At 49.1% G+C, this 24276-nt stretch overlaps 1 protein-coding gene across 19 annotated transcripts in view; it reads right to left on the bottom strand.

Moving 5' to 3' along the window:
• Nucleotides 1–24276, bottom strand: part of FHAD1 (forkhead associated phosphopeptide binding domain 1) — a 154460-nt gene that overhangs the window by 21039 nt on the left and 109145 nt on the right. For 15 of the 19 annotated variants that reach the window (XM_019018836.4, XM_055385079.2, XM_055385072.2 and 12 more), the window contains 8 exons: nucleotides 21140–21313; nucleotides 18707–18932; nucleotides 16689–16770; nucleotides 13472–13578; nucleotides 11797–11956; nucleotides 9919–10051; nucleotides 4789–4918; nucleotides 3700–3827 (listed from right to left, as the gene is read on the bottom strand). In XM_019018836.4, the coding sequence (XP_018874381.4) occupies nucleotides 3700–3827; nucleotides 4789–4918; nucleotides 9919–10051; nucleotides 11797–11956; nucleotides 13472–13578; nucleotides 16689–16770; nucleotides 18707–18932; nucleotides 21140–21313 (1140 nt within the window). The remainder of the gene's footprint in view (nucleotides 1–3699; nucleotides 3828–4788; nucleotides 4919–9918; nucleotides 10052–11796; nucleotides 11957–13471; nucleotides 13579–16688; nucleotides 16771–18706; nucleotides 18933–21139; nucleotides 21314–24276) is intronic. The other 4 variants (XM_055385060.2, XM_055385075.2, XM_055385043.2 and 1 more) reach the window with 1 other exon arrangement.

A 24276-nucleotide genomic window follows, 5' to 3' on the forward strand; every position in this document is an offset into this window, starting at 1 on the left:
GCAGTTGAGACAAGAGGAAGGCATCTGTCTCCTGCCCGTCCCTGGGCAATGGAATGTCTCGGTATAAAACCCGATCATACGTTCCATCTACTGAGATGGGAAAAACCGCCTTAGGGCTGGAGGTGGGACATGCGGGCAGCAATACTGCTTTGTAAAGCATTGAGATGTTTATGTGTATGCATATCTAAAAGCACAGCACTTAATCCTTTACCTTGTCTATGATGCAAAGACCTTTGTTCACGTGTTTGTCTGCTGACCCTCTCCTCACAATTGTCTTGTGACCCTGACACATCCCCCTCTCGGAGAAACACCCACGAATGATCAATAAATACTAAGGGAACTCAGAGGCTGGCGGGATCCTCCATATGCTGAACGCTGGTTCCCCGGGCCTCCTTATTTCTTTCTCTATACTTTGTCTCTGTGTCTTCTTCTTTTCCAAGTCTCTCGTTCCACCTTACAAGAAACACCCACAGGTGTGGAGGGCAACCCACTCCTTCACTTCAGACCCTTTCCAGAGAGGAGACAGCTGTGCACCTGGTAAGACCCTGCTCAGCCGGCTGCTTGCTGAAAGCCCCAGCCAAAGGCATAGAAAAGCCACCAGGCCAAGGGGGGAGTCTGGAGGCCACGGACAACCCCCATACATCCCCTCACAACTAAATTGGGTATTAAGTGCTCGCCACGAACACCAAGAGCATGTCAGCTTGCAGCATTTACCGGCTCTATACTGTAAACCTGGGAGATTAAAAAAAAAAAACCAAAAACAAAAAACCCATTCACAAAAATCTAAAAGCCTAAAGGTGACTGTGATAGGTAAGTGTAACATATTTGTCTATATTAAGAGTGGACACATTTATCTATCTATGAGATGAGAATAAAGCAGGTATTTAAAGATGACAATAAATTGGGCAGTTCTTCTATAAAAAGAACCTAAAACACAGCTTGGTGTCTCCAGCTCCCTGAACTGCATCCTCTGCACTCCCCTTCAGAATCCCCTCTCTTTTCCTGCAGCTTGCAGGAGTCCGGAGGGCGGGTGACCTAAGGAAGAGTCCAGGCTGCAGGTTCGATCACACCATCCCCATCTCCTTCTCTGCAGACCAGCAGGCTGCAAGAGGCAGACCTCCAGGGACACAGTCCTGGCTCTGTCATTCATTATCTTTGTGACCTTGGGTGAAGTGCTTGACCTTCTGAAGCCTTAATTTTTCTTTTCCTTTCTTTTCTTTTCTTTTTTTTTTTTTTTGACGGAGTTTCACTCTTTCGCCCAGGCTGGAGTGCAGTGGTGCGATGTTGGTTCACTGCAACCTCCGCCTCCCGGGTTCAAGTGATTCTCACGCCTGAGCACGGATGTGCACCACCATGCCTGGCTAAGTTTTGTATTTTTAGCAGAGACGGGGTATTGCCATGTTGGCCAGGCTGGTCTCAAACTTCTGGCCTCAAGTGATCTGCCTGCCTCGGCCTCCCAAAGTGTTGGGATTATAGGCGTGAGCCACCGTGCCTGGCCTGAAGTCTTCATATTTCTTATCTGTAAAACGGGGATAACAATGGTAACTGACCCAGGCTGCTGTGTGGATTAAATGAAATAACACATGTGAAGGGCTCTGCTCAATGCCTGGTACACAGTAAGCACTCAGTAAATGCCAGCTGTTCTTCCTCCTGCTCCTTCTCTTCATTTTTCTTTTCTTTTTTTTCTTGAGACAAAGTCTCATTCTGTCACCCAGGCCAGAGTGCAGTCATGTGATCTCGGCTCACTGCAGCCTCCACTTCCTGGGCTCAAGTGATTCTCTAGCTTCAGCCTCCTGAGTAGCTGGGACTACAGGCGTGAGCCACCAATGCCTGGCTAATGTTTTGTAGAGACAGGGTCTCGCCATGTTGCCCAGGCTGGTCTTGAACTCCTGAGCTCAAAGTGATCTGCCCGCCTTGGCCTCCCAAAGTGCTGGGATTACAGGCATGAGCCACTGTGCTTGGCCCCTTTATCTTAATTTGAATTGCTGCCAGTGTTGTGTCGGAAGATTGAGGACTTTTGAGAGAGTGGAGAGGTTTCCTGCTGCATGGTGTCTGTGGTGGCACTGAGGCCCTGTGGAGGGGAAGGCCTGTCTTGGGAGCGGGTCAGGCTGGGAATCAAACTGATCCCAACCTGGAGGCTGTCCCTCCACTCCCACCCTCAGGGAAGTAGGGTTTGATTTTCTCTAGAAAACCAGCTCATTTCCAAAGACCCTCTTCCTGGACTCTCGCAAATGTCCAGAAAAACTGCCGAGAGAATGTAGGATAGCCTCATTATTTCTTCTAGAAGCCTGTGTGGTGTGGATGCAGCTGCGGCAGCACACGTGCCCTCGGCGTGTCCTGTGACAGATGCTGACCTATCACGTGTCCATCAAATGCCCAAACATCCATTTAGGGTAAAAAGGCACCTTCAACTGCACAATCAAAGCACTTCTGGAAATCCTATTGTCCCCGCTGGACAGCAGTGGCACGATCATAGCTCACTGTAGCCTCAAACTCCTGAGCTCAAGTGATCTTCCCATGTCAGCCTCCTGACTAGCCAGGACTGCAGGTACCTGGCTCCATGCCTGACTAGCGTATTTTTAATTTTTTTGTAGAGATGGGGTCTCGCTATGTTTCCCAGGCTGGTCTCAAGCTCCTGACCTCAAGCGATACCCTTCTCTTGGCCTCACAAAGTGGTGGGATGACGGGCGTGAGCCACCACATCTGGCCTATTTAAATAATTTTAATAATAACATCTATCATTTATTAAGTTTTTCCTCTGAGCCAGGCACTAGGCTAAGCGCTTTCCAGAATTATCTCCTTCAGTATTTTTGTCATCATTTTACAGCTGGGAAATGGAGTCCCAGAAAGGTCAAGAGCCTTGCCCAAGGTCACACAGCTTGCAGAGCTCGGATCTGGACACAGGTCCCTCTGACTCTAGGAACTTGTGTGCTCTGAATCACGGATCCCTTCTCCTGCCTTTTATGTGGTTGTGTTTTTCAGGTAACAGCGAAAAGCAAACTTTAGGCAAACTCATGGCATAACATGATCTATTAGCCTGCTGAACATGTTCTGCAGAATATCACCCGTGATCGGCCGGGCGCGGTGGCTCACGCCTGTCATCCCAGCACTTTGGGAGGCCGAGGCGGGCGGATCATGAGGTCAGGAGATCAAGACCATCCTGGCTAACAAGGTGAAACCCTGTCTCTACTAAAAATACAAAAAATTAGCCGGGCGTGGTGGCGGGTGCCTGTAGTCCCAGCTGCTCAGGAGGCTGAGGCAGGAGAATGGCATGAACTTGGGAGGCGGAGCTTGCAGTGAGCCGAGATAGTGCCACTGCACTCCAGCCTGGGTGACAGAGTGAGACTCTGTCTCAAAAAATAAATAAATAAATAAATAAATAAAATAAAAATAAATAAAAATAAAAAATAAAATAAAGAATATCACACATGATCTGGAAAGGGGGCCCGCCATGCTTCAGTGATTAACGTGGCCCAATGTCAACACCATGCAGAACCATACTGTGCGCAAGTGGAAAGCTACCTTCCTGTGCAAACCCTGGACAGCGGGTATGGTCGGGGCCCCAGCTAGTGAGTATAGACAGCAGCCAGCCCCAAACCGCTGACATGTATGGCTGTGCCAGGGAACGCAGCTAGTGTCTGCCCTCAGGCCCCTCCTCTCCACATGCCAGTCACAGCAGAGAGAATTTTCTTTGGTTACCGCTAGGATCTCTATTCTTGAGAGAGTTGGCAAATCCGGTTTTGCATCCAGTAGTATTTTCTGGACATTGTTTTCCATTCTGAGGTTCTTTAAATCTAGAAATGATTCATTCTGGTGGTCTTTATGATCTGTAAAAGAAATAAAGTAGACTCAAAAGAAAGGCTCAGGAAGAAGTTATTTCATGTAATAACCATAGCAACTATTTACAGGACACTTACACAGGCCTGTTTTAATCCTTATGACCTCCCGTGGCAGATGAGGACACAGTCCTAGAGAGATTAAATGACCTGGCCAAGGTCACCCGGCTCATAGGAGGCTGCAGCCACACAGGTATCAGCGCCGAGACCATTGAGGGTGGACTTTGCTAAGGTCCTTCAGCCATGGAACCAAGATGGAACTTGAACCCAGGCTTCCAGGTCCTAGACCAGTGCCCCAGCCTGCAGTGGGCCCCAAGTCTTAGGAGAGTTCTACCCCCCTCTAAAGGGGGTACTGTGAGTGGTTCTCCAACATTGATCCTTAGACAGTATTCATCCATGACAAAGTTCTCACCCAGCCACCATGAAATAAGAAAAAGTAGGCTGGGCGTGGTGGCTCTCGCCTGTAATCTCAGCACTTTGGGAGGCTGAGGCGGGTGGATCACAAGGTCAGGAGTTCAAGACCAGCCTGACCAATATGGTGAAATCCCGTCTCTACTAAAATATAAAAATTGGCCAGGTGTGGTGGCTAGTTCCTGTAGTCCTAGATACTAGGGAGGCTGAGGCAGGAGAATCACTAGAACCTGGGAGGCGGAGGTTGCAGTGAGGCAAGAATGCACCACTGCACTCCAGGCTGGGTGACAGAGCGAGACTCTGTCTCAAAAAAAAAAAAAAAAAAGTACAATAGTGAGTTATGCATGAAATCCTATTTATTTAATATCAAGGCCTGCACTTGACTCTGAGATCATGGTCTGCCCATCTTTTTGTGTATTACAATGTCCTCCGAGTTCTGGGATGATGCAGGTAAAACATGGTAGTCCTGGCAAACTGGTCAGTCCCCAAAGTGAGCCGGAGTCTGGGGTCCACTGCTCTGACTAGGAAGGAGGAGACTTACCTGGTAAGCGCGCCTTCTCGAGTTCTTTAATTCGCGCTCGAAGTTCAGATAAGGCCTTTTTCTGACGCTGAATGACCTCCTCGTGCCGGGACCCTTTGCACCTGACCCCTAGATCGCTGAAGGATTGCTGCTGTGGGCAGAATGGGGCGGGCAGCGTTTGATCAGGGATTAGAAGATTTCTCTGACATTCACAGAAATGTGAACAATTCATGTATAGGGGAACCCAGTCACTTAGCACCTTTGGAAAAATAGCATTAGGGCTTCAGCAGAGATAGAATTTACATTTTTCATCTCAAATATCGGGTCACATGTAGGAAGACTTCCAACTTTCGTATTTAGCATTACTATAAATAAAACAGCCCCTCCACGTTCCCTCTCCACGTTTTATTTTTTCTTCTAATACTGTTCTATGCCTAGGTTTCCATTTGCTGTCATGCTGGTCTTGTTTCTGAACAATCACAGCCAATTCTACTCCCAGAGGGGCATTTTCAGATGAGAACCCATGATGCTTTCTTTTAACTGGTGATAAGGATGATTATTTAATATTTGCTAGGGGGATTTGATAGATTGGCTCTTGGTTGGGCTGGAGAAATGAAAACCTTCCTCTGAGGCTTCGGAGCTTCTGGAACCCCATGGAACTTTCTGTGGTGAAGGGAATGTTTTATACCTGCACTGTCCAATATGGTGGCCACTAGACCCAGATGGACCATCCTAAACAGCTCAGGTTGGAGTTGGGTTTTTTTTTTGTGTGTGTGTTTTTGTTGTTTGTTTTGGTTTTTGGATCTTGCTCTGTTGGGTCTTGCTCTGTTGCCCAGGTTGGAATGCAACGGCTTGATCACGGCTCACTGTAGCCTCTGCCTCTGCGCTCAAGTGATCCTTCCAGCTCTGCAGCTGGAATTACAAGTGTGTGCCACCACGCCCGACTAATTTTTCTCTATTTTTTTGTAGAGACAGGATGTCGCTTTGTTGCCCACGCTGGTCTCAAACTCCTGAGCTCAAGCAATCCTCCTGCTTCCGCCTCCAAAGGTGCTGGGATTACAGGCATGAGCTACTGTAACCAGCCTAGAGTTGGGTTTACTAAGAGCACATACAAAGAAAGGCCTTTTTCACCATTTTTTTTTTTTGACGGAGTCTTGCTCTGTCGCCCAGGCTACAGTGCAGTGGCGTGATCTCGGCTCACTGCAACCTCCACCTCCCGGGTTCAAGCGATTCTCCTGCCTCAGCCTCCTGAGTAGCTGGGATTACAGGTGCATGCCACCACGCTCAGCTAATTTTTTGTGTATTGTTGGTAGAGACGGGGTTTCACCAAGTTGGCCAGGCTGGTCTCGAACTCCTGACCTCGTGATCCACCTCCCTTGGCCTCCCAAAGTGCTGGGATTACAGGTGTGAGCCACTGTGCCCAGCCGTCTTTTTCATCTTTTAAGGGTCATGTACCCTTTTAAGATTTGGAAGCATGCAGGGTTTTTTCCTCCAGAAAAATTCACATCGACACAAATATTTGCATACAACGTCCAGAGGGTCAAGACCTCCTGAAGTCCATTCATAAACTCTGAGCTAAACAATGCTTCTCTAGGGTAAGAAATTCATTCATTCATCTCACATCGATTTATTGAGCACCTCTATGTGCCAAGGCTTATTCTAGGCTCTGGGAATTGAGTAGTTGCTAAACCCAGCAACATCCCTGTTGTCATAGATTTTGCATCCTCGTGTGGGCAGACAGACAACAAGGTGAAAATATCTGGTAGAAGTTATAAATGGTAAAGAGAAAATTAAGTGGGGAAACAGGGTGGGATGTTGGGAACGGTTTTCAGTTGTAGATAGAGTTGCCAGGGAAGGCTTCAGTCAAATTGGCAAGAAAGAGAAGAAACTGACAATCTGGCTCTTTTATAATACTTTTTAAAATACCAGTTTTGGTTCATTTCATGCATATACATATACATATATAGATAGCTATAGATACGGAAGATAATATATATGTAGTATAAAGTGAACCAAAATTATTTTAGAAGTTGCCTATCCATCTATCTATTGAATGGTAGCAGTAGCTGCATGCCGGACACTGTTCTAGGCACTAGGGCGAGATCAGGGAGCAGGCAGACCAGCCCTTGCTGCTGTGGGTGCATTTTCTATGGGGCAGACAGGTAACAGACAGACAGGCGCACAAATACTCTGATTCTGGAGAATGATAAGTGCTCCAGGAAAAGAACGCAGAGGAGAGCAAAGGAGACATCTGTTTGTTCTTCCTCCTTTAATGGTTCAAATGCTTATCAGAGGCCTGTATGACACATCCCCGGCCCTGTGCTAGCCACACTGCCACCAGGGGAACAGGGCCCGTGGCCTCCTACAAGGGGTTCAACAGTGCCGTCTGAGGCCCTCCTGGGACGGTCCCCTACCCCCACCCCCATGTCCCCACCACTCGTTCCCTCCCTTCCTTCCGGCTCTGCTCCAGGTCTCCTCCAGCACAGGCCTCCCTGACCACCTGATCACCTGACCACCCCCCTGCCCCCACATCACTGTGCTGAATCCTGCTGTGCAGTTCCTCAGAGCGCTTATTCCCACTGGACATTTTACTTGATCTTGGCTTGTTTATTTCTGTGTCTCTCCTCCCAGAAGACAGGCTCCGTGAGAGCAGTCTTTATCTCCTTTGAAGACTGTGCTATTCCCAGGGCCCAGCACTGTGTCTGAGCACAGTAGGTACTCAATAAATACAGAGCCTGTCAGAAACAGGAGCTGTAAGGAGCTTGCCCTGGCTTTCCAGCTGGGACCAGGGCTCAGCAGCTGTGAGAGAGAGGCAGCCCACCCTGCCTGCGCTTAGTAGGGCCTCGCTTGTCCTCGGACCCTGACTCCAGCCTGCTCACAGGATGCGTGGTTGGTTCCCTTCCAGCGTTGGCTCTACACTGGCCTTGGTCACCTCTTGAGGATGCGTGTTTGCCCTGGCAGTAAACAACCTGGAACGTTCTCCCTTGCTCTCTGTCTCTCTGTGTATAGCAGGGGGCAGCAGATACTGAGTTTTGGGGGCGCAGGGGTAGCCATGCATTAAGGCTCCGTCACAGCCTGTGCTTGGCCTGAGGGGTACCAGGAGCTCCACGTGACCCCTCCTTGCGGATCTGCTGGGAATTTATTTATTTGGAGAGGATGAGATTCTTTCTCATACAACTCTTAAGCCCTCTGACCCACTCTGGCTTAGAAAGCAGGAAGGAGCCCGAAGGAGGAAAACCATTCCAAGAAGGAACAAATACATTTTCCCTTTTATCTTGCAGTCTCCCTCCCCCATCCTCCTCCACTAATCCTTCCACATAATATAAACTAAAAATCAAGGGCATCCCAGTTCAACAATCCAGTCCAACAGACATGCACAGAGTCCAAGGGCGTTTGGTGTGGGTGGGACCCTGTGCGTCTTCTCCTATCCCTGGCATAGGGCCTGAGACACAGCAGGTGCTCAATAGTTGTTGAATGAGTGAACGAATATGGGTCAGGTTCTGCTCTAAGAGCCTGGGATTCCAACAGGAGTGCCACACACCCCCTGCCCCACGGAGCTTACGGCCACGTGGACCTGCTGCAGCCCCTGCCTTCCTGGTTGCCCTGAGCAACCAGGAGACAATTCTGTTAAAGTGCTCTGGACAGCAATCGATGCCAAGGACAGCTGGCTGGACCTCGAGCCCTTTCGTTCAAGCTGTTTGCAGCCCTGGCTCAATGCTGTCTGGCAGGGGAAAGGCATCTCTGAGAGAGCCGGAAAGCAAGCTGACACATTTGGCCTGGCTTCCCAGTGAAAATCCAAAGGCCATTACTGGAACGCCATGCTCTCTAGGCTCAAAAAGCCCTGGGGAAAGAATAGCCCCAGGCTCCAGGAAACCAGGGCCTTGAGGAACCACTGAGTCTCACCATTGCATGCTGCGGATCATGGAGAGTATCACAGCCCCAGCCATAGGGACAGAGTGTGAGCACCCGCTTCCAGGACGGCCCAATGAAGGCTGTTCTCACTCAAAGACACACTCCCATCAGATGCTTCTGGGCAGGTGCATGGAACAGCTACCAAGACACAGCCATGGAGCACTCACTACATGGCTCTTTGGGAAGGCAGTTTGGCCCCATCAAGCACAACTCAGGAAGAACAAATACATTAACGACAGCATTGCACAAGAGGAGAAATAACCTAAGTGTCCATCAAGAGGGGACTGGTTGGAAAAAAGAAACACAGTGGAATTCTACACAACCATTTAAAAGGGTGAGGCAGATCTTCATATACTTGCAAATATGCCCATTAAATACTGTTATGTAAAAATAAACCCATGTTGCAGAATGTACATGGTTTGATACCATTAGCAAAAAAATTATCTACTAAACAAATATCTATATGGGCCAGGCGTGGTGGCTCACACTTGTAATCTCAGCACTTTGGGAGGCTGAGGCAGGTGGATTCTTGAGTCCGGGAATTCAAGACAAGCCTGGGTAACATGGTGACGCCTCATCTGTACTAAAAATACAAAAATTCGTTAGGTGTGGTGGTGTGCGTCTGTAGTCCCAGCTACTAGGGAGGCTGAGGCAGGAGGATCATTTGAACCTTGGGAAGTTGAGGCTGCAGTGAAGTTGTGATTGCACCACTACATTCCTGCCTGGGTGACAGAGTGAGACCTTTCCTCAAAATAAATGAATGAATGAATAAATAAATATATGTATGGGTTTGTGTGTGTTTGTTCAAGTGTGTATATACATAAAATGTATTTCTCAACCAACCCATAAGGTGGGGGTGGTCATTACTGTCAGAACAGGGAACTGGTGTACAGTGACCTCCCCAAGGTCACAGAGTTTCTAAGTGGAGGAGTTGGGATTCAAACACAGGTGGAGCGAATCCACACCTCATCTTCAGTCACTGCATTTTCTTGACCATGTGAGAACGTGGAGGCCTCTCCAAGGGAAAGATCTCATGGCATGCACATCACACCGTGGACAGCTGTGACCTCTGGTGACTGTGACTGAAGAGGCAGGATTCTGCGATTTACTTTATACATTTCACACAAGCAAGCCATACTTTTGGAACTTAGAATGAAAATATCTTCAAAAGGAAAGAAAGCCACCACTGGGCTGTGTCTTTGAACATCCTTCCAGTACCCAGGAGTGGGTGGCACTCACCTCTTGGCTGCTGGAGAAGGCCTCAGTGTGGACGGGTTCTATCTGCACAGAGGTGTCACACGTCTGGGTCTTCTTCTGGGGCTCCTGTTCCTTCTCTGTGTTCAGCTGGAGTCTGTGTTTCTCTTGGGAAGCCCTAGGGTAGAGAAGAGGAGGATGGCACGAGGTTCTGGAAACCACAAATTACTTTTACACTCATTGGAAGACCAGGACATGGAGCTCTATTTTTATAGGAAACAGAATTCTTTTGAGACTTGTTTCCTGTTCCCATATTTCTAGAGAATTCAGTTTCAGGGGACTTATGGGAGAGTGGCCAGGGCAGGGAGCACCTGCCCTTGGTTCCTGCACTGGGGCTGAAGACACCTGCTGTGGCTTTACAGGGACATTCACTGCATGTTTGCTGTTTCTAACACTTTATGTGTGGCTAGCCCTTCTATCTCTGATAACAATCCCACAAGTTAGGTACTCTGCTTGTCTCATTTTACAGACAAGTAAAGAGACACACGGCAATCTGCCTGCAGTCACCTTGCTTGTAGGTGGATGGTCTGGCTATTTTTTTTTTTAGATGGAGTTTTGTTCTTGTTCTTCCACCCAGGCTGGAGTGCAATGGTGTGATCTTGGCTTACTGCAACCTCCGCCTCCCAGGTTCAAGCAATTCTCCTGCCTCAGCCTCCCGGATAGCTGGGACAGGCATGCACCACCACATCCGGCTAATTTTGTATTTTTAGTAGAGACAGGGTTTCACTATATGTTGGCCAGGCTAGTCTCAAACTCCTGACCTCGGGTGATTCGCCTGCCTCAGCCTCCCAAAGTGCTGGGATTACAGGCATGAGCCACCGGGCCTGGTCTAGGGTCTGGCTTTGAAACCAGGCAGCCAGGTCTGGAGTCTGCTCCTTTAGCCACTATGTGAATCTGCTTTGGCCACGAGGCACACAAAGCTACCATATTCACAAAACATCAATTTCAGTCAAACTCTTTTTTTTGTGAAAACAGGACTCATTCTAAAATATGGATAAGCTGAGGGTAAAAATGCAACTCACAGAGATTTTTAAAGATGAACCCATGGGACAATGACAATATTTTGTATGTATTTTAAGCTGACACCTCCAGTTTATTCATTTGTTAAATAAATATTAAGTTCCCTTATGTGCTGGGCTGGGAAATCAATAGTGGGCAAGGTCTACACAGACCCTGTCCTCGTGGGGAGGGCAGACAATAAACAGGCAATGGGGCCGGGCGCGGTGGCTCATGCCTGTAATCCCAGCACTTTGGGAGGCTGAGGTGGGTGAGTCACTTGAGGTCAGGAGTTTGAGACCAGCCTGGCCAACATGGTTAATCTCCATCTCTACTAAAAATACAAAAAAATTAGCCAGGCCTGGTGGCTCATGCCTGTAGTCCCAGCGACTCCAGAGGCTGAGGCACGAGAATGGCTTGAACCCGGGAGGCAGAGGTTGCAGTGAGCCAAGATCGTTCCACTGCACTCCAGCCTGGGCAACAGAGTGAGTGAGATTCTGTCTCAAAAAAACAAACAAACAACAACAACAACAAAACAGGCAAAGGTAGCCTTGCTGTGTGCTAAGTGGTAGGTTAGACAGAGTGCAGGGGCTGAGGGAGCCCAAGCACAGCAGGATCCCTTGGCTATGCTTGGTGAAGGTGAGTGAGGGAGGGCTTCCTGGAGGAAGTGGCATTTAAGCAGACACCTGTCATCTAGAATATTGGACAAGGAAGTTTGAGAAGCACAGAATAAGCCAAGCCATGAAACGCATATCATTCATTCATTCAACTCCTCAAGCAGCATGTACTGAGCCCTCTCTCTGCAATACTCAGCGGCTCCCCATGCCAGGCAAACCATCCCCCCAACCCCGCCCCCGCCCACCCAACCTGAGTGCCTCCTCGAGGGCCTTCAGCTCCCGGTCTTTCTTTTCTACCAGGCTGCTCATCTGGGCCATCTTCTCCTTGAGCACACTCAGCTCCTTGCTCTGCTGCTGGACCAGCACCACGTTCCGCTCCAGTTCCATCTTCTGCTTCTCGTTTAGCTCCCCTGGGAGTGACAGGAGGGCCCGTAAGGGGGTCTCTGCCTCCCGGGTTCAAGTGATTCTCCTGCCTCAGCCTCTTGTGTACGTGGGATTACGGGCATGCGCCACCACGACTGGTTAATTTTTGTATTTTTAGTAGAGACAGGGTTTCACCATGTTGGCCAGGCTGGTCTCAAACTCCTGACCTCAGGTGATCCACCCACCTCAGTCTCCCAAAGTGCAGGGACTACAGGTGTAAGGTAGCTACTATTAGCATCCTTACTTCACAGATGCAGAAACTGAGGCTCAAAGAGGTAAGGGACTTACCTGGGGTCATGCAACTAAGAGTGAGCAGATATAGAATTGGGCCCAACATCTCCCGTGAACTTGGCATTGCAGCCTCTACCCCACACTTTCTCATATCTTATTACAAAAAAACTCAGCCTTGGGGGTGTTAACAGGAATAGCTACAGGGAGCAAATACCCTGTAGGGTTTGGGATGGGGACAAGATAAAAGCATTCTCTTCCCTTCCTCCACTTCCCCGGGCTTAGTTCCATCTTCCAGCTCCTGCCTGTTTATGCCCTTTGGCTTGAGGGAGAGTAGAGATGGGAAAGAGAGGCTGCTGTCAGATGCAAGGAGGAGGGAGGCAGAAGTAAAAGCACAGAGACAAGGAGGAACAAAGCAGGAATATGAAGGCGGCATTGTTTGTGTCTGTCCAGAACAGCACAGAACTCAGTTATTTTGCCCCTACTCTAGGGGCCACTCATGTCCATGTCAACCCTAGGAAGAAGGCGTGTTGTCTCTACTTGGCATCTGAGGAAGAGAAGGCCTGGAGAGGCCCCCTTGCCCTAGGTCCCAAAGCTAGTGAGTGCCAGGGCTTGTGCAAACTGGCCTGCCGCAGGGAGATCCCAGGATTGCCCTCCAAGCCTTTGCTTCCAGAAGCAAATCTGTGCTAAAGGAAAATTATCCCTGAAGAAGAAAGTTGCATTTCAGTGCAGAGGTCCAAAGTCCTCTGGAGAATGTGCCCTGCACCCCTTGGCATTGAGTCAGAGACTCAGTGGGGGGTGGGAATCAGGGACATATCCAGGATACGGCTTTTGCTGACCCTGAGTTACAGGTGCTGCGACAGCACAGGGAAGCAGGATTTTTTATGCCAAGGTTTTCAACTCTTTTTTTTTTTTTTTTTTTTGAGACAGAGTCTCACTTTGTCGCTCAGGCTGGAGTGCAGTGGTGCGATCTCAGCTCACTGCAACCTCCACCTCCTGGGTTCAAGCAATCCTCTGCCTCAGCCTCCTGAGTAGCTGGGATTACAGGTGCCCACCACCACACCCAGCTAATTTTTGTATTTTTAGTAGAGGTGGGTTTTCACCATATTGGCCAGGCTGGTCTTGAACTCCTGATCTTGTGATCCAACTGCCTTGGCCTCCCAAAGTGCTGGGATTACAGGCGTGAGCCACTGCTCCCAGCCGACTCCTAAGCCTTATCTCCTTCCTTTCTCGAGTGGGTCAGGAGGTCAAGAGACACCAGAAATTGTTCAAACCTCTCAAATCCGACATTCTGCTGTGGGCTTCGGTAAGGTCTTTCCTTAACTTCATGATGACCTCCTGCTGAGACAGAATTTCCTTCTGAGCAGCCAATAAGTCATCTCTGAAATTCACAAAAACAGGTGAAGTCAGTTCAACTCAAACTCCATGTTATCTCCTGAGTGTCAGGAAGGGGCCAAGTACAAATGCAAAGAGATTCTCAATCACGGTCCATGCGATGCCAGTCCCAGCAAAGGATGAGGACAGTCTTCAAAAACTCTAAAACAAAAACGACTTTTTTCATGCACCTCATTTAAGAAAATACATTAAGGCCAGGCACCAGGCATGTGCTTGTAATCCCAGCACTTTGGGAGGCCAAGGCTGGAGAATTACTTGAGCTCAGGAGTTTGAGACCAGCCTGGGCTACATAAGTCAGAACCCCGTCTCTACAAAAAAAAAAAAAAAAAAAAAAAAAAAATTAGCCAGGCATAGTGGTGTGTGGCTGTTGTCCCAGCTACTCGGGAGGCTGAGGTGGGAAGATTGCTTGAGCATAGGAGTTGAAGGCTGCACTCCAGCCTGGGTGGCAGAGCAAGACCCCATCTCTAAGAAAAAAAAAAAGAAAGAAAGAAAAAAGAAAATCCATTGAGATAGAACACAGGATCTGGCTGAGTTGAGTCTGCGGCTCAAACATGCCTTGCATGAGACTGATACCCACTACCCACCATCATGAATTGATGTGCCTGTGGACTTCTGATGGTGGAGGGACAGGGGAAGACTATTTTGGGGAGGTTCAGGGATTCTTTGGGGACAGGGAAGAAAAAAGAGAGGAAGACAATGTGGATTTGTTCTCTCAGCAGCCCCTTTGAATTCCTGGTGGAGAGAGGTGGGGCCAGATGGGAATGAATGGTGTTCTTCCGGGAGCCAGTGGAAGTGTGGCCCAGGCAACAGGGGCCCAGGCAACAGGGGGACAGTGATGGTGATGGGACAACTTCCCCTCCCACACCCCTGGACGGCAGCACACCTTTGGTGCCCTGAGACTCAGGATGGTTGATGGGAGGGAGGCTGCGCCCAGTGGAGGGGTGAAGGGTGCCCAGCAGGAATGGTAGGGGAGGCGCCTTGGTGAGGATTTGACTGGAAGAACACAGGGTGCATGTCTCAGCAAGTTGAGAAACTGCAGCCTGGCGGAGATAGGTCATGTGTGTGCTGCAGGGAGTGGGTCTTGCCCTTTTGGAAGGGGGTTAGGAGTCTTAGTCTTTGCAGGTATTAATGCCACTTCATTTGAGTTCACAGGCTTTTGAAATCCAGGCTCTTCTTATAAAGACTTTATTTTTTATTTATTTTTATTTTTTTGAGACGGAGTCTTGCTCTGTCGCCCAGGCTGGAGTGCAGTGGCGTGATCTCGGCTCACTGCAAACTCCACCTCCCGGGTTCAAGTGATTCTCCTGCCTCAGCCTCCCAAGTAGCTGAGACTACAGGCATCTGCCACCATGCCTGGCTAATTTTTGCATTTTTAGTAGAGACGGGGTTTCACCATGTTGGCCAGGCTGGTCTCAAACTCCTGACTTCAGGTGATCCACCCTCCTCGGCCTTCCAAAGTGCTGGGATTACAGGTGTGAACCACTGCGCCCAGCCTTATACAGACTTTAGAAGGTACTGTGTTTATTATGAATTAAAGTAAAACACTGGCAGGTTGCATGTCAAACAAACAAACAAAAAGACTGGTGATCATCAGAATGAAAATAACTACATAGATATAGTATATTCTGTGTGTGCATGCATGCGTGTGTGTCCACGTGAGTGTGTTCTTGGCTGCAACCACAAATCTTCCAACTTGAGGATAAAACCTTAGAATTCAAGCATGTTCACACGCCAAGGAAGTGGACCAGAGCAGAGCTGGGTGGTGCTGAGTCTTCTCCAAGTCACGGGCACCACTGTTTCTAGATTTTAAACAGGAGGAGGAGTCAGGAACTTTTCACAATGCGGAGGCTGAGTATCCTTGTCTTTTTGGGGTAAAAACCCTGTGACATTAGACTTGGGTCACTAGGATTTGGTGCAAGAGTCAGGCAGGTGGTTCTCCTCTTGGGGGAGCTTCTGAATCCCTCCGCTGCGTCCCATCGGCGCCTCCTTCTTTACGTGCTGCTTTCTGGATCTTTCCCATTCATACGTTTGTTTCTCTGAAAACTGTCAGTTCTTTGAGGATAGACTTCTTTATAGACTCACTGGCTTTCAGGGTCAGGAGAGTTGAAATCATTTATTTAAGGTCACTTAGCCGACCCCTTAACTTCTCACCCTTTACAGGGCCCCGCCCCCCCCAAGTGGTCTCCACTGTTTGAAATCTCTGTCTGCTTAATAACACCTGTGAGTGGGCTTGCCTCTAGCTGATCCTTGGGAAATCTAGCTAATAACAGTATTAGCTAGATTTCCCAAGCACTAGGCATGTACAGCCTTACTTCACAAACGTGGAAGCTAAGGCTCAGTGAGGTGGCGTGACTTGCCCAGGGTCACACAGCTGGAGTGTTGAGTTGGAATCTGCTATGTTTGAATGTTCACCCCCTCCAAATCTCAAGTTGAAACTTAACCCCCAATGTGGCAGTATTGAGAGGTGGGGCCTTTATAAAGCGATTGGGTCACGAAGGTACAATTATGGATTAATGGATTTGTGGACTACTGAGTTAGTGGATTAATGGGTTATCATGGCAGTGAGACTGTGGATTTATAAAAAGAGGCAGGGAGACCTGAGTTAGCACACTCAGCCCCTGGATGTGATGCCCTGCACCACTCCCAGACTCTGCAGAGCCCCAACAGCAAGAAGGCCCTCACCAGATGCAACCCCTCAACCTGGGACTTCTCAGTCTCCATAACTGTAAGAAATGAATCTCTTTTCTTTATAAATTACCCAGTTTTGGGTATTCTGCTATAAATAGCAGAAAACAGTCTGAGGATCTGAATGTAGGTCTACCTAAATCTTTCCACAACACTGCCCTGCCTTGCTGAAGGAATGGGGAAGTGGAAGCAGCACTGGGAAGGCAGCAGGCCTGGCTCCTTGTCTGGCTTCTGACAATGTGGTCTGGGCTGAAGGAATGGGGAAATGGAAGCAGCACTGGGAAGGCAGCAGGCCCGGCTCCTTGTTTGGCTTCTGACAATGTGGCCCAGGTAGGGGCTGGTTGCCTGTTTGCCCCCACCCAGGTGGCGCTGGTGAGAATGCCTGGCGCTCACACACCCACGGGTACTCACATCAGATGTTCGTACGCCATGTCTTTGGCACTGCTCTCTGTCATGGGAGGCACCGGGTCTTGCGGCCTTTCCTCCTTTTGGGCTGTATCAGAGGGACATGTGATCATTGTGAGAGGAAACTGTCCTTCCCCTTTGCTTACAAGCACACCTGTGTCTTTCACAACTTACAAACCCTGCCTCCACCTGCAGCCCTCTCCACCTTGTGAGACCTGCACGTGTGCCATGTCACAGGCTGGGGGCTCTCCCCAAGTGTGTGGCCATGCAATCTTCCCAGCTACTCTAGAAGGCAGGGGCCATCAAATCCACTTACAGACAGGGAAAGGGGCACCGGAGTGATGGAAGCTGCCGGCGACCCACTTGGCTAAGCTGGTGAGCAGTGCGGTCTCAGCCCCTGGTCCCACCGCCTGCCTGTCTCTCTTGGAAGAAGAATCTGTGTTTAGCGCCTTCCTCTCCTCACCTCCCATTTACACCTCAGTACACCGCCTCTAGCGTCCTGTCTGACTACTCAGTCACACGTTCACTCACTTGTTTATCCTCACGTGTTCACTCACTTGTTTATCCCTTCAACTAACATTTGTGGAGTGCACACTGGTCTAAGTACGGGGGTGACAAAGATGCAGTCACCCTTCAGGTCCCAGCTCAATCTCAAACACCCTCCCTCTGACCTGGACATCACCCTTCAGGTCCCAGCTCAATCTCTCCCTTTCTTTTCTGTTTTTGAGACAGAGTCTCGCTTTGTCGCCAGGCTGGAGTGCAATGGCGCGATCTCGGCTCACTGCAACCTCCGCCTCCCGGGTTCAAGCGATTCTCCTGTCTCAGCCTCCGGAGTAGCTGGACTACAGGCGCGCGCCACCAGGCCCGGCTAATTTTTGTATTTTTAGTAGAGACGGGGTTTCACCATGTTGGCCAGGATGGTCTCGATCTCTTGGCCTCATGATCCGCCGGCCTCGGCCGCCAGAAGTGCTGGGATTACAGGCGTGAGCCACTGACCTGGCCCCCAGCTCAATCTCAGACACCCTCCCTCTGACCTGGACTCTGGATTGGGAAACTGAACTCCACTCTTTGTCCTTGCCATGGTGCCCTATTCATCCTGGATCACCTGTCAGGGCAATAATTTTGTTACTACGGGGACAAAATCTGGTTTGTCCATCATTGGATCCTGAGTGCCTACATGAGATTGGAACATAACAGAAGCTCCACCGAGAGAGCTGAGTGAGTGAATGAATGAGGTAAGTCCTGATGGCTTGCCAGCTTGCTGGGGACTACAGCCATGTTTCTTAAGCAGGAGTGAGTTTGCCTCTAGGGGACATTGGGTAATGTCTGGAGATATTTTTGGTTGTCACAACTGGGGTAGGGGTGCCACTGGCAACTGATGGATGGAGGACAGGGAGGCTGCTAACACCCGATAGTGCCCAGGACAGTCCCATCCAGGAAAAAATGATCCTGCTCCAAATGTCAACAGGACTGAGGCTGGGATACCCTGGCCTGAGTCCTCTACTTCCAGAACTTTCTTCAAGAGCTTACAATAATACAGCTTACCTTGGCCATTTGGGGCAAATAAGTGCTCACAAGTCTGAGTTCTTTTTTCAGCCTCTTTAGGGTTAATTTTTTAAGGGATAAATCCTGGCTGGTAATGAGTGCATTAGTGAAGATGCAAAAGGCCGATGGCAGAAAGAAGCCTTTGAAAGGCCCCTGCATGAGATGTTTTCATGTGGAAAAGATGATTCCACTTCGCGCTGCTCTCGCTGGCCCTGACAGCCCCGGTAGCCTGTGTGTCTCGCCGGCTCACTGAGTAGGCACAAAGGATGTCCCAACTCATTGCCATGACTTCTGCTGAACCTGGGCCTCGGAGGGCTTCTGACATCGTTGTGTAACAAGAACAAAAGGGGGCCTCAGAGAATGAATGAGCTTTCGAATGAGGCACGGCCTTTTTCTTAGCCATCAGCCTGTTGGGACCCAGCAGACAATCAGAACCTGCCCCGAACACTATGATTTCCTTGGCCTCCCTTCGGACTTACCTGGGTCGTTGTCCTTCAATGTTGCAATCTCGCCTTCTATTCTTTTATGGTGCTGAGTGACTTTCTGGAGTTTCTCTTCGAGGCTCACAATTGTCTGGGCGTGCTGTTTGATTTGCTCCTTATATTCCATGATCTCTTCTTCAAACCCGTGTCTCTGTGATTCCTGCTCATCCTGGAGGGCCTTTACAATCTTCTGCTGCAGGATTAGCCGCTCTTCCACCATGATCTGGGAAGCAGAGAGTCACTCAGTGAGGTCTTGGGAGCTGTGTATGACGGCAACAATAATATGCCCCCTGGGCACACACATAGGTGCTAAACTGGGCCCCACCCCAGGGCCTTAGCACATGCAGTTCCCTCTGCCCTGTACACTTCTTCCCCAGCTCCTTGCATGGCCAACTCCTTCTTGACTCTCAGGGCTCAGCTCCAGCATCACCTCCTCTGAGAGGCCCTCCCTGACTACCTATCAGGAGCAGCCCCAGACACTTTCTGTTCCAGCGTCTGTTTCATTGTCCCTGAAGCCTTTAATTTTGTTTCTTTGTTTCTCTTCCCCGCTAGAAATGTAAACTTTTTGTTGTTGTTGTTTTTGTTGCTTGTTTTGAGACAGAGTCTTGCTCTGTCACCCACATTAGAGTGCAGTGGCATTATCTTGGCTCACTGCAACCTCTGCCTCCTGGGTTCAAGCGATTCTCCTGCCTCAGCCTCCTGAGTAGCTGGAACTACAGGTGTGCGCCAACACACTCAGCTAATTTTTTTTTTTTTTTTTCTTGAGATGGAGTCTCTCTCTGTCACCCAGGCTGGAGTGCAGTGGCGCGATCTCGGCTCACTGCAAGCTCCGCCTCCCGGGTTCACGCTATTCTCCTGCCTCAGCCTCCTGAGTAGCTGGGACTACAGGCGCCCGCCACCACGCCTGGCTATTTTCTTGCATTTTTAGTAGAGATAGGGTTTCACCATGTTAGCCAGGATGGTCTCGATCTCTTGACCTCATGATCCGCCCGCCTCGGACTCCCAATAATTTTTGTATTTTTTTTTTTAGTGGAGATGGGGTTTCGCCATGTTGGCCAGGCTGGTTTCAAACTCTTGACCTCAGATGATCCACCCACCTTGGCCTCCCAAAGTGCTGAGATTACAGGTGTGAGCCACTGTGCTCAGCCAGAATTTGCATTTCTTAAAAACAAAAAATTACTAATGACTCCCGAATGGCAAATCCACTGCTTTCCCATGCCTACAACCTCCTGAGGCTCCCCTTGGCGTTTCCATCCCAGCACCTCCTCCTCACTGCCCACCTTCTGCTCCCACCTCACCCTGTCCTGCTCCCTATTCCCAGGTGACGTGCTGGGCCTTGGCCTCTGATCTCCCCATGACAGATACATTCTTGGCCCGAGACACTCACACATGCCTGCTCTTCCAAGGACCCTGCCTAAGAGGCTGCCTTCCAGATTAGGCTCTTGTCTTGCTTTCTCTCCCAAAACTATTGTGCACCCAAATCTTGGGAGCTTTTGAACTTTGATGCCCTATCCTCGCCTTCCTCCTCTTGTCTCCTCTTCTCCAAAAGAGGGTCGCTCCAAGAGAACCCCCCACCATGACCCCAGACCTCCATACTCCCATCCTTACGTCGTCCCTATGCCATCAGGTCCCCAGGCGCCCTGGCCTGAAGTGTGCAGTCTCCTTCGGCACTGTCCTCTCCTTGGCGCTCACGTCCTGCCAGCAGTTATCAAGTCCTGCCATCGTAACTCTCTCCAGAGACTCCCTCCCTCCCACGCCTCCCCCAGCTCCCGCCAAGGTCAGCTCCTTATGATTCTGGTCTACACCACGTTCCACACCCACAGCTGTTCTCTCCAACGCCACACCCTCGTGAAATTTACTTTGTGCTCTTCTGGGAGATTCACCTTCATGAATTCCTTGCCCAGAAACCTGTCGGTTGAACACGTGGATGACAAAGGGAATGCACATCGAGCCCTAATTGTGGAGGGCCTCGAATGCCGAGCTTACACTTTAATGCATTGTCTTAAAGCCTGTGGAATCGTCACTCATCACTCAATCCTGAGGCTCTCCAGGCGTTCTGATCCTGTGAGGACCCTGCATTACAACATCTCAGAACACCCTGCAGAGAGGGCATCCTAGCTCTGTGTACGTTTCGTTCTAAACCAACGCTTCTCATTAGGGGTCCATTAAGGGACACTTGGCAATGTCTGAAGACATTTTTGGTGATGATGACTCTGGGGAGAGGGCTCCTGGCATCTGGTGGGTAGAGAACAGGGGTGGTGCTAAATATCCTCAGATGCTCAGGACAGCCCCTAACAGGAAAGAGCTACTTGGCCCAGAACATCAGCAGTGCTGAGGCTGAGAAGCCCCGGTCTAAACCACACATTCTCGTGGCACTGTAATCTTCCATTGAGAGAAAAATTCTCCCGTTCCCGGAAGGCACCGACTTACCATTTTTGTCTTGGTAGTTTCCAGTTCGGCTAATGTTTCATTTAATTTCAAGGCGAGGCTCTCTGCTTTTAGACTTTCAGTTGCCTTTGTTTTCTGAGTCTCTTCAACCATGGCCAGTGCGTCACTTAATTTATTATTTAAAACGTCCTCTTTTTGCTCTTTTAATTCTAATTCCTAGACAAAAAACAAGTAGCAAAATAACAGACATTCAGGAATACATATTTACCCAGCCCCCTTATCCCCCACCTTCAAGGACAGGGTAAAGTCTATTCTCTAATTATTCTGTCGATTCTTTTAAAGCACAAAGTCCATGCCTTCTCTGGAAGGTTCCAATTATAGAACTCGTCTTTATATTCAGCGGAGATCTGTCTAGTTGTGATTTCTGGTCTCTGAGCTCAGTTCTGTCACCTGGAGCTCATTGAGTACGTTTTATTTCTCTTTTATGAGACAGCCCTTTAAATATTTGAGGAGGGCTGTCATGTCTGTCTCTAAATCTGTTCTCCAAGATGAATGTGCTGAGTCCCTTCTCTCCTTCACAGCAACACCTGCCTCCAGGACACCCCCCTTTCCTCCAGGGCTCCAGCGGCCCTGTCCTGGGCATCTCTTATCCCTCCTCCCGGAACCCATTCTTTTTTTTTTTTTTTTTTTTTGAGACGGAGGAGTCTCGCATTGTCACCTGGGCTGGAGCGCAACGGTGCTATCTCAGCTTACTGCAACCTCCGCCTCCCAGGTTCAAGCGATTCACCTGCTTCAGCCTCCCAAGTAGCTGGGACTACAGGCACACGCCACCACACCCAGCTAATTTTTGTATTTTTAGTAGAGACGGAGTTTCACCATGTTGGCCAGGCTGGTCTCGATCTCTTGACCTCGTGATCCGCCTGCCTCGGCCTCCCAAATTCTGGGATTACAGGCGTGTGCCAACGCGCCTGGCCCCATTCTTTTGATCTTTCATAGTCAACATTCTATTCTCTTTGAGTCCCTCCTGCAATAATGTGAAGTGTGGGCTTCTTGAGTGGCACTGTGCTGGGCATCTTATGAACATTATTTAATCCAATTTAAAATATATTCAAAGTACTGGGCATTCTTAAACTCTGTTGGTGGAGGTGCAAACTGCTGTGACCTTTCTAGACACTCACTCAGGAATGTGTATTATGAGCCTGAAAATGTGCATGTCCTGTGACTCAGCAACTCCGCTTTAGGGAATTTTTCCTAAGGACGTAAAGACTGATGCACAGGGTGGGTCAGCCGGGCATCTGCTGCACTAGTGAAGAGTGAGAAACCACCCCAGGGGAGAAGAAAAGAAATCGGCTTCCATCCAGCACAGTGCAAACCCAGGCCATGGAAGATTGTTCGATGACATTGAGACATTTCTACGCAACATGAAATCATTCAATTTTTTTTTTTTTTTTTGAGATGGAGTCTTGCTCTGTTGCCCAGGCTGGAGTGCAGTGGCGTGATCTCAGCTCACTGAAACCTCTGCCACCCAGGTTCAAGTGATTCTCCTGCCTCAGCCTCCTGAGTAGCCGGGATTACAGGCACCCACCACCACGCCCGGCTAATTTTTGTATTTTTAGCAGAGATGCGGTTTTGCCATGTTGGCCAGGCTGGTCTTGAACTCCTGACCTCAGGTGATCTTCCCACCTCGACCTCCCAAAGTGCTGGGATTACAGGCGTGAGTCACTGTGCCTGGCCAAAATCATTCAAACTTAAAGCGGTTGAAACCTTAAATTATTTTGAGACTCGAGAGGAATGTGGCTGTGTGGCCTGGGTCACGTAGCACGCACCTGCAACTTCTGTTCTTTTCTGTAAATGAGTGGGAAAGCCCTGGCCGCGCCAGAGATGACTCCTTCAGATGATCACCCCTCATCCTGGAATAGTAAAGCAATTTTCCCAGGAATGTAGCAAGCTGTAACCAACCAAAGGGCTATAACCGCATGTGCTGACCTTGTGTGGAAGACATTGCGATCCTGTTAACTGCCTATCAAAGTGAAACTTTTCACCTCCCTGCTTTGGAACACTGACTCATTCTTTTGAAGTCTGTTTCCTCGGTTGCCGTCCTCAAGCTTTGAGCTCGAATAAACTCTATACTTAGAGAATCTCATTATTTAAGGTTGACACATCGTATAATAAATATCAAAAATAGCATCCGAAGCAGTGTGCACAGTGTCACAGTGTCAATCACTAACTTGGTCATAAATCGGTATTTATCGATGTCGATGCTGAGGCTCAACACAAAGGCTGTCTGGAAGGAATCGCATCAAAATGTCGATAGTGGCAACTGTGCTCAGTGGACTCTCAGTTAGTATTTTCTTTGGAGTGATTTTCTGTTTTTTTTTTTTTTTTCAAGTTTTCTAGAACGACAGGTTTTTTTTTTTATAATCAGGAAAGAAAACACTTTTTTTTTGAATAAATTAAATCCCTATACCATTTTCATTGTGTTATTCCTGCAAGCCTTGCCTGGGAGTTGCTGCATCCTCTGTGTACCTCCGCTTAACTCCGTCTGATCCTTTTTCAGGGTCTTAACCTCGCTGTTACTGTTGGGATATTCCACGGAGGACCTCATGCAGACCCGGCCTATGGAGGTGCTCACTGGGGATACTGGCAGGCATGCCACGGAGTAGCTTGTCACGTACAGCTCAGCGACACACCCCAGGGGTCCCAAATAATTCACAACAAACTGCAATTGTTTCTTTGAAGAGCTGTGAAGCTGCCCTGCTTACGAGCAGACCATGCAGCCTGCCGTCTTTCCTCCCTGGCAGCTACTCAGCAGCTTGTCCAAGGATAGGAGAACAAAGTTCACCGGTCCCATGCATTTGAAATTCCTTTCCTCTCTCCACTCTCCCTTTCCTATTTTGCCTATATGGATGAAATCAATCTTTGATTGCTCTTCCGAGTGTACAGATAAAATAATGTGCAAACAAGCAACTCTCTGCCTGACTGTACTTGTATTTCCTTGGATTTTCCTGGTAAATGGTGAATTCCTGGGCTGGCTCCTGTTCCTGCTTGTCTAGGGTAATGTCGCCTGTCTACTTTGAGGGACGCCATAAGACCCCACTTTCTTTTTTTTTTTTTTGAGAAGGAGTCTCACTCTATTGCCCAGGCTGGAGTGCAATGGCATGACCTTGACCCATTGCAAC

This window comes from Gorilla gorilla, chromosome 1, assembly GCF_029281585.2.
Source record: "Gorilla gorilla gorilla isolate KB3781 chromosome 1, NHGRI_mGorGor1-v2.1_pri, whole genome shotgun sequence".
Classification (NCBI taxonomy): Eukaryota; Metazoa; Chordata; class Mammalia; order Primates; family Hominidae; genus Gorilla; species Gorilla gorilla.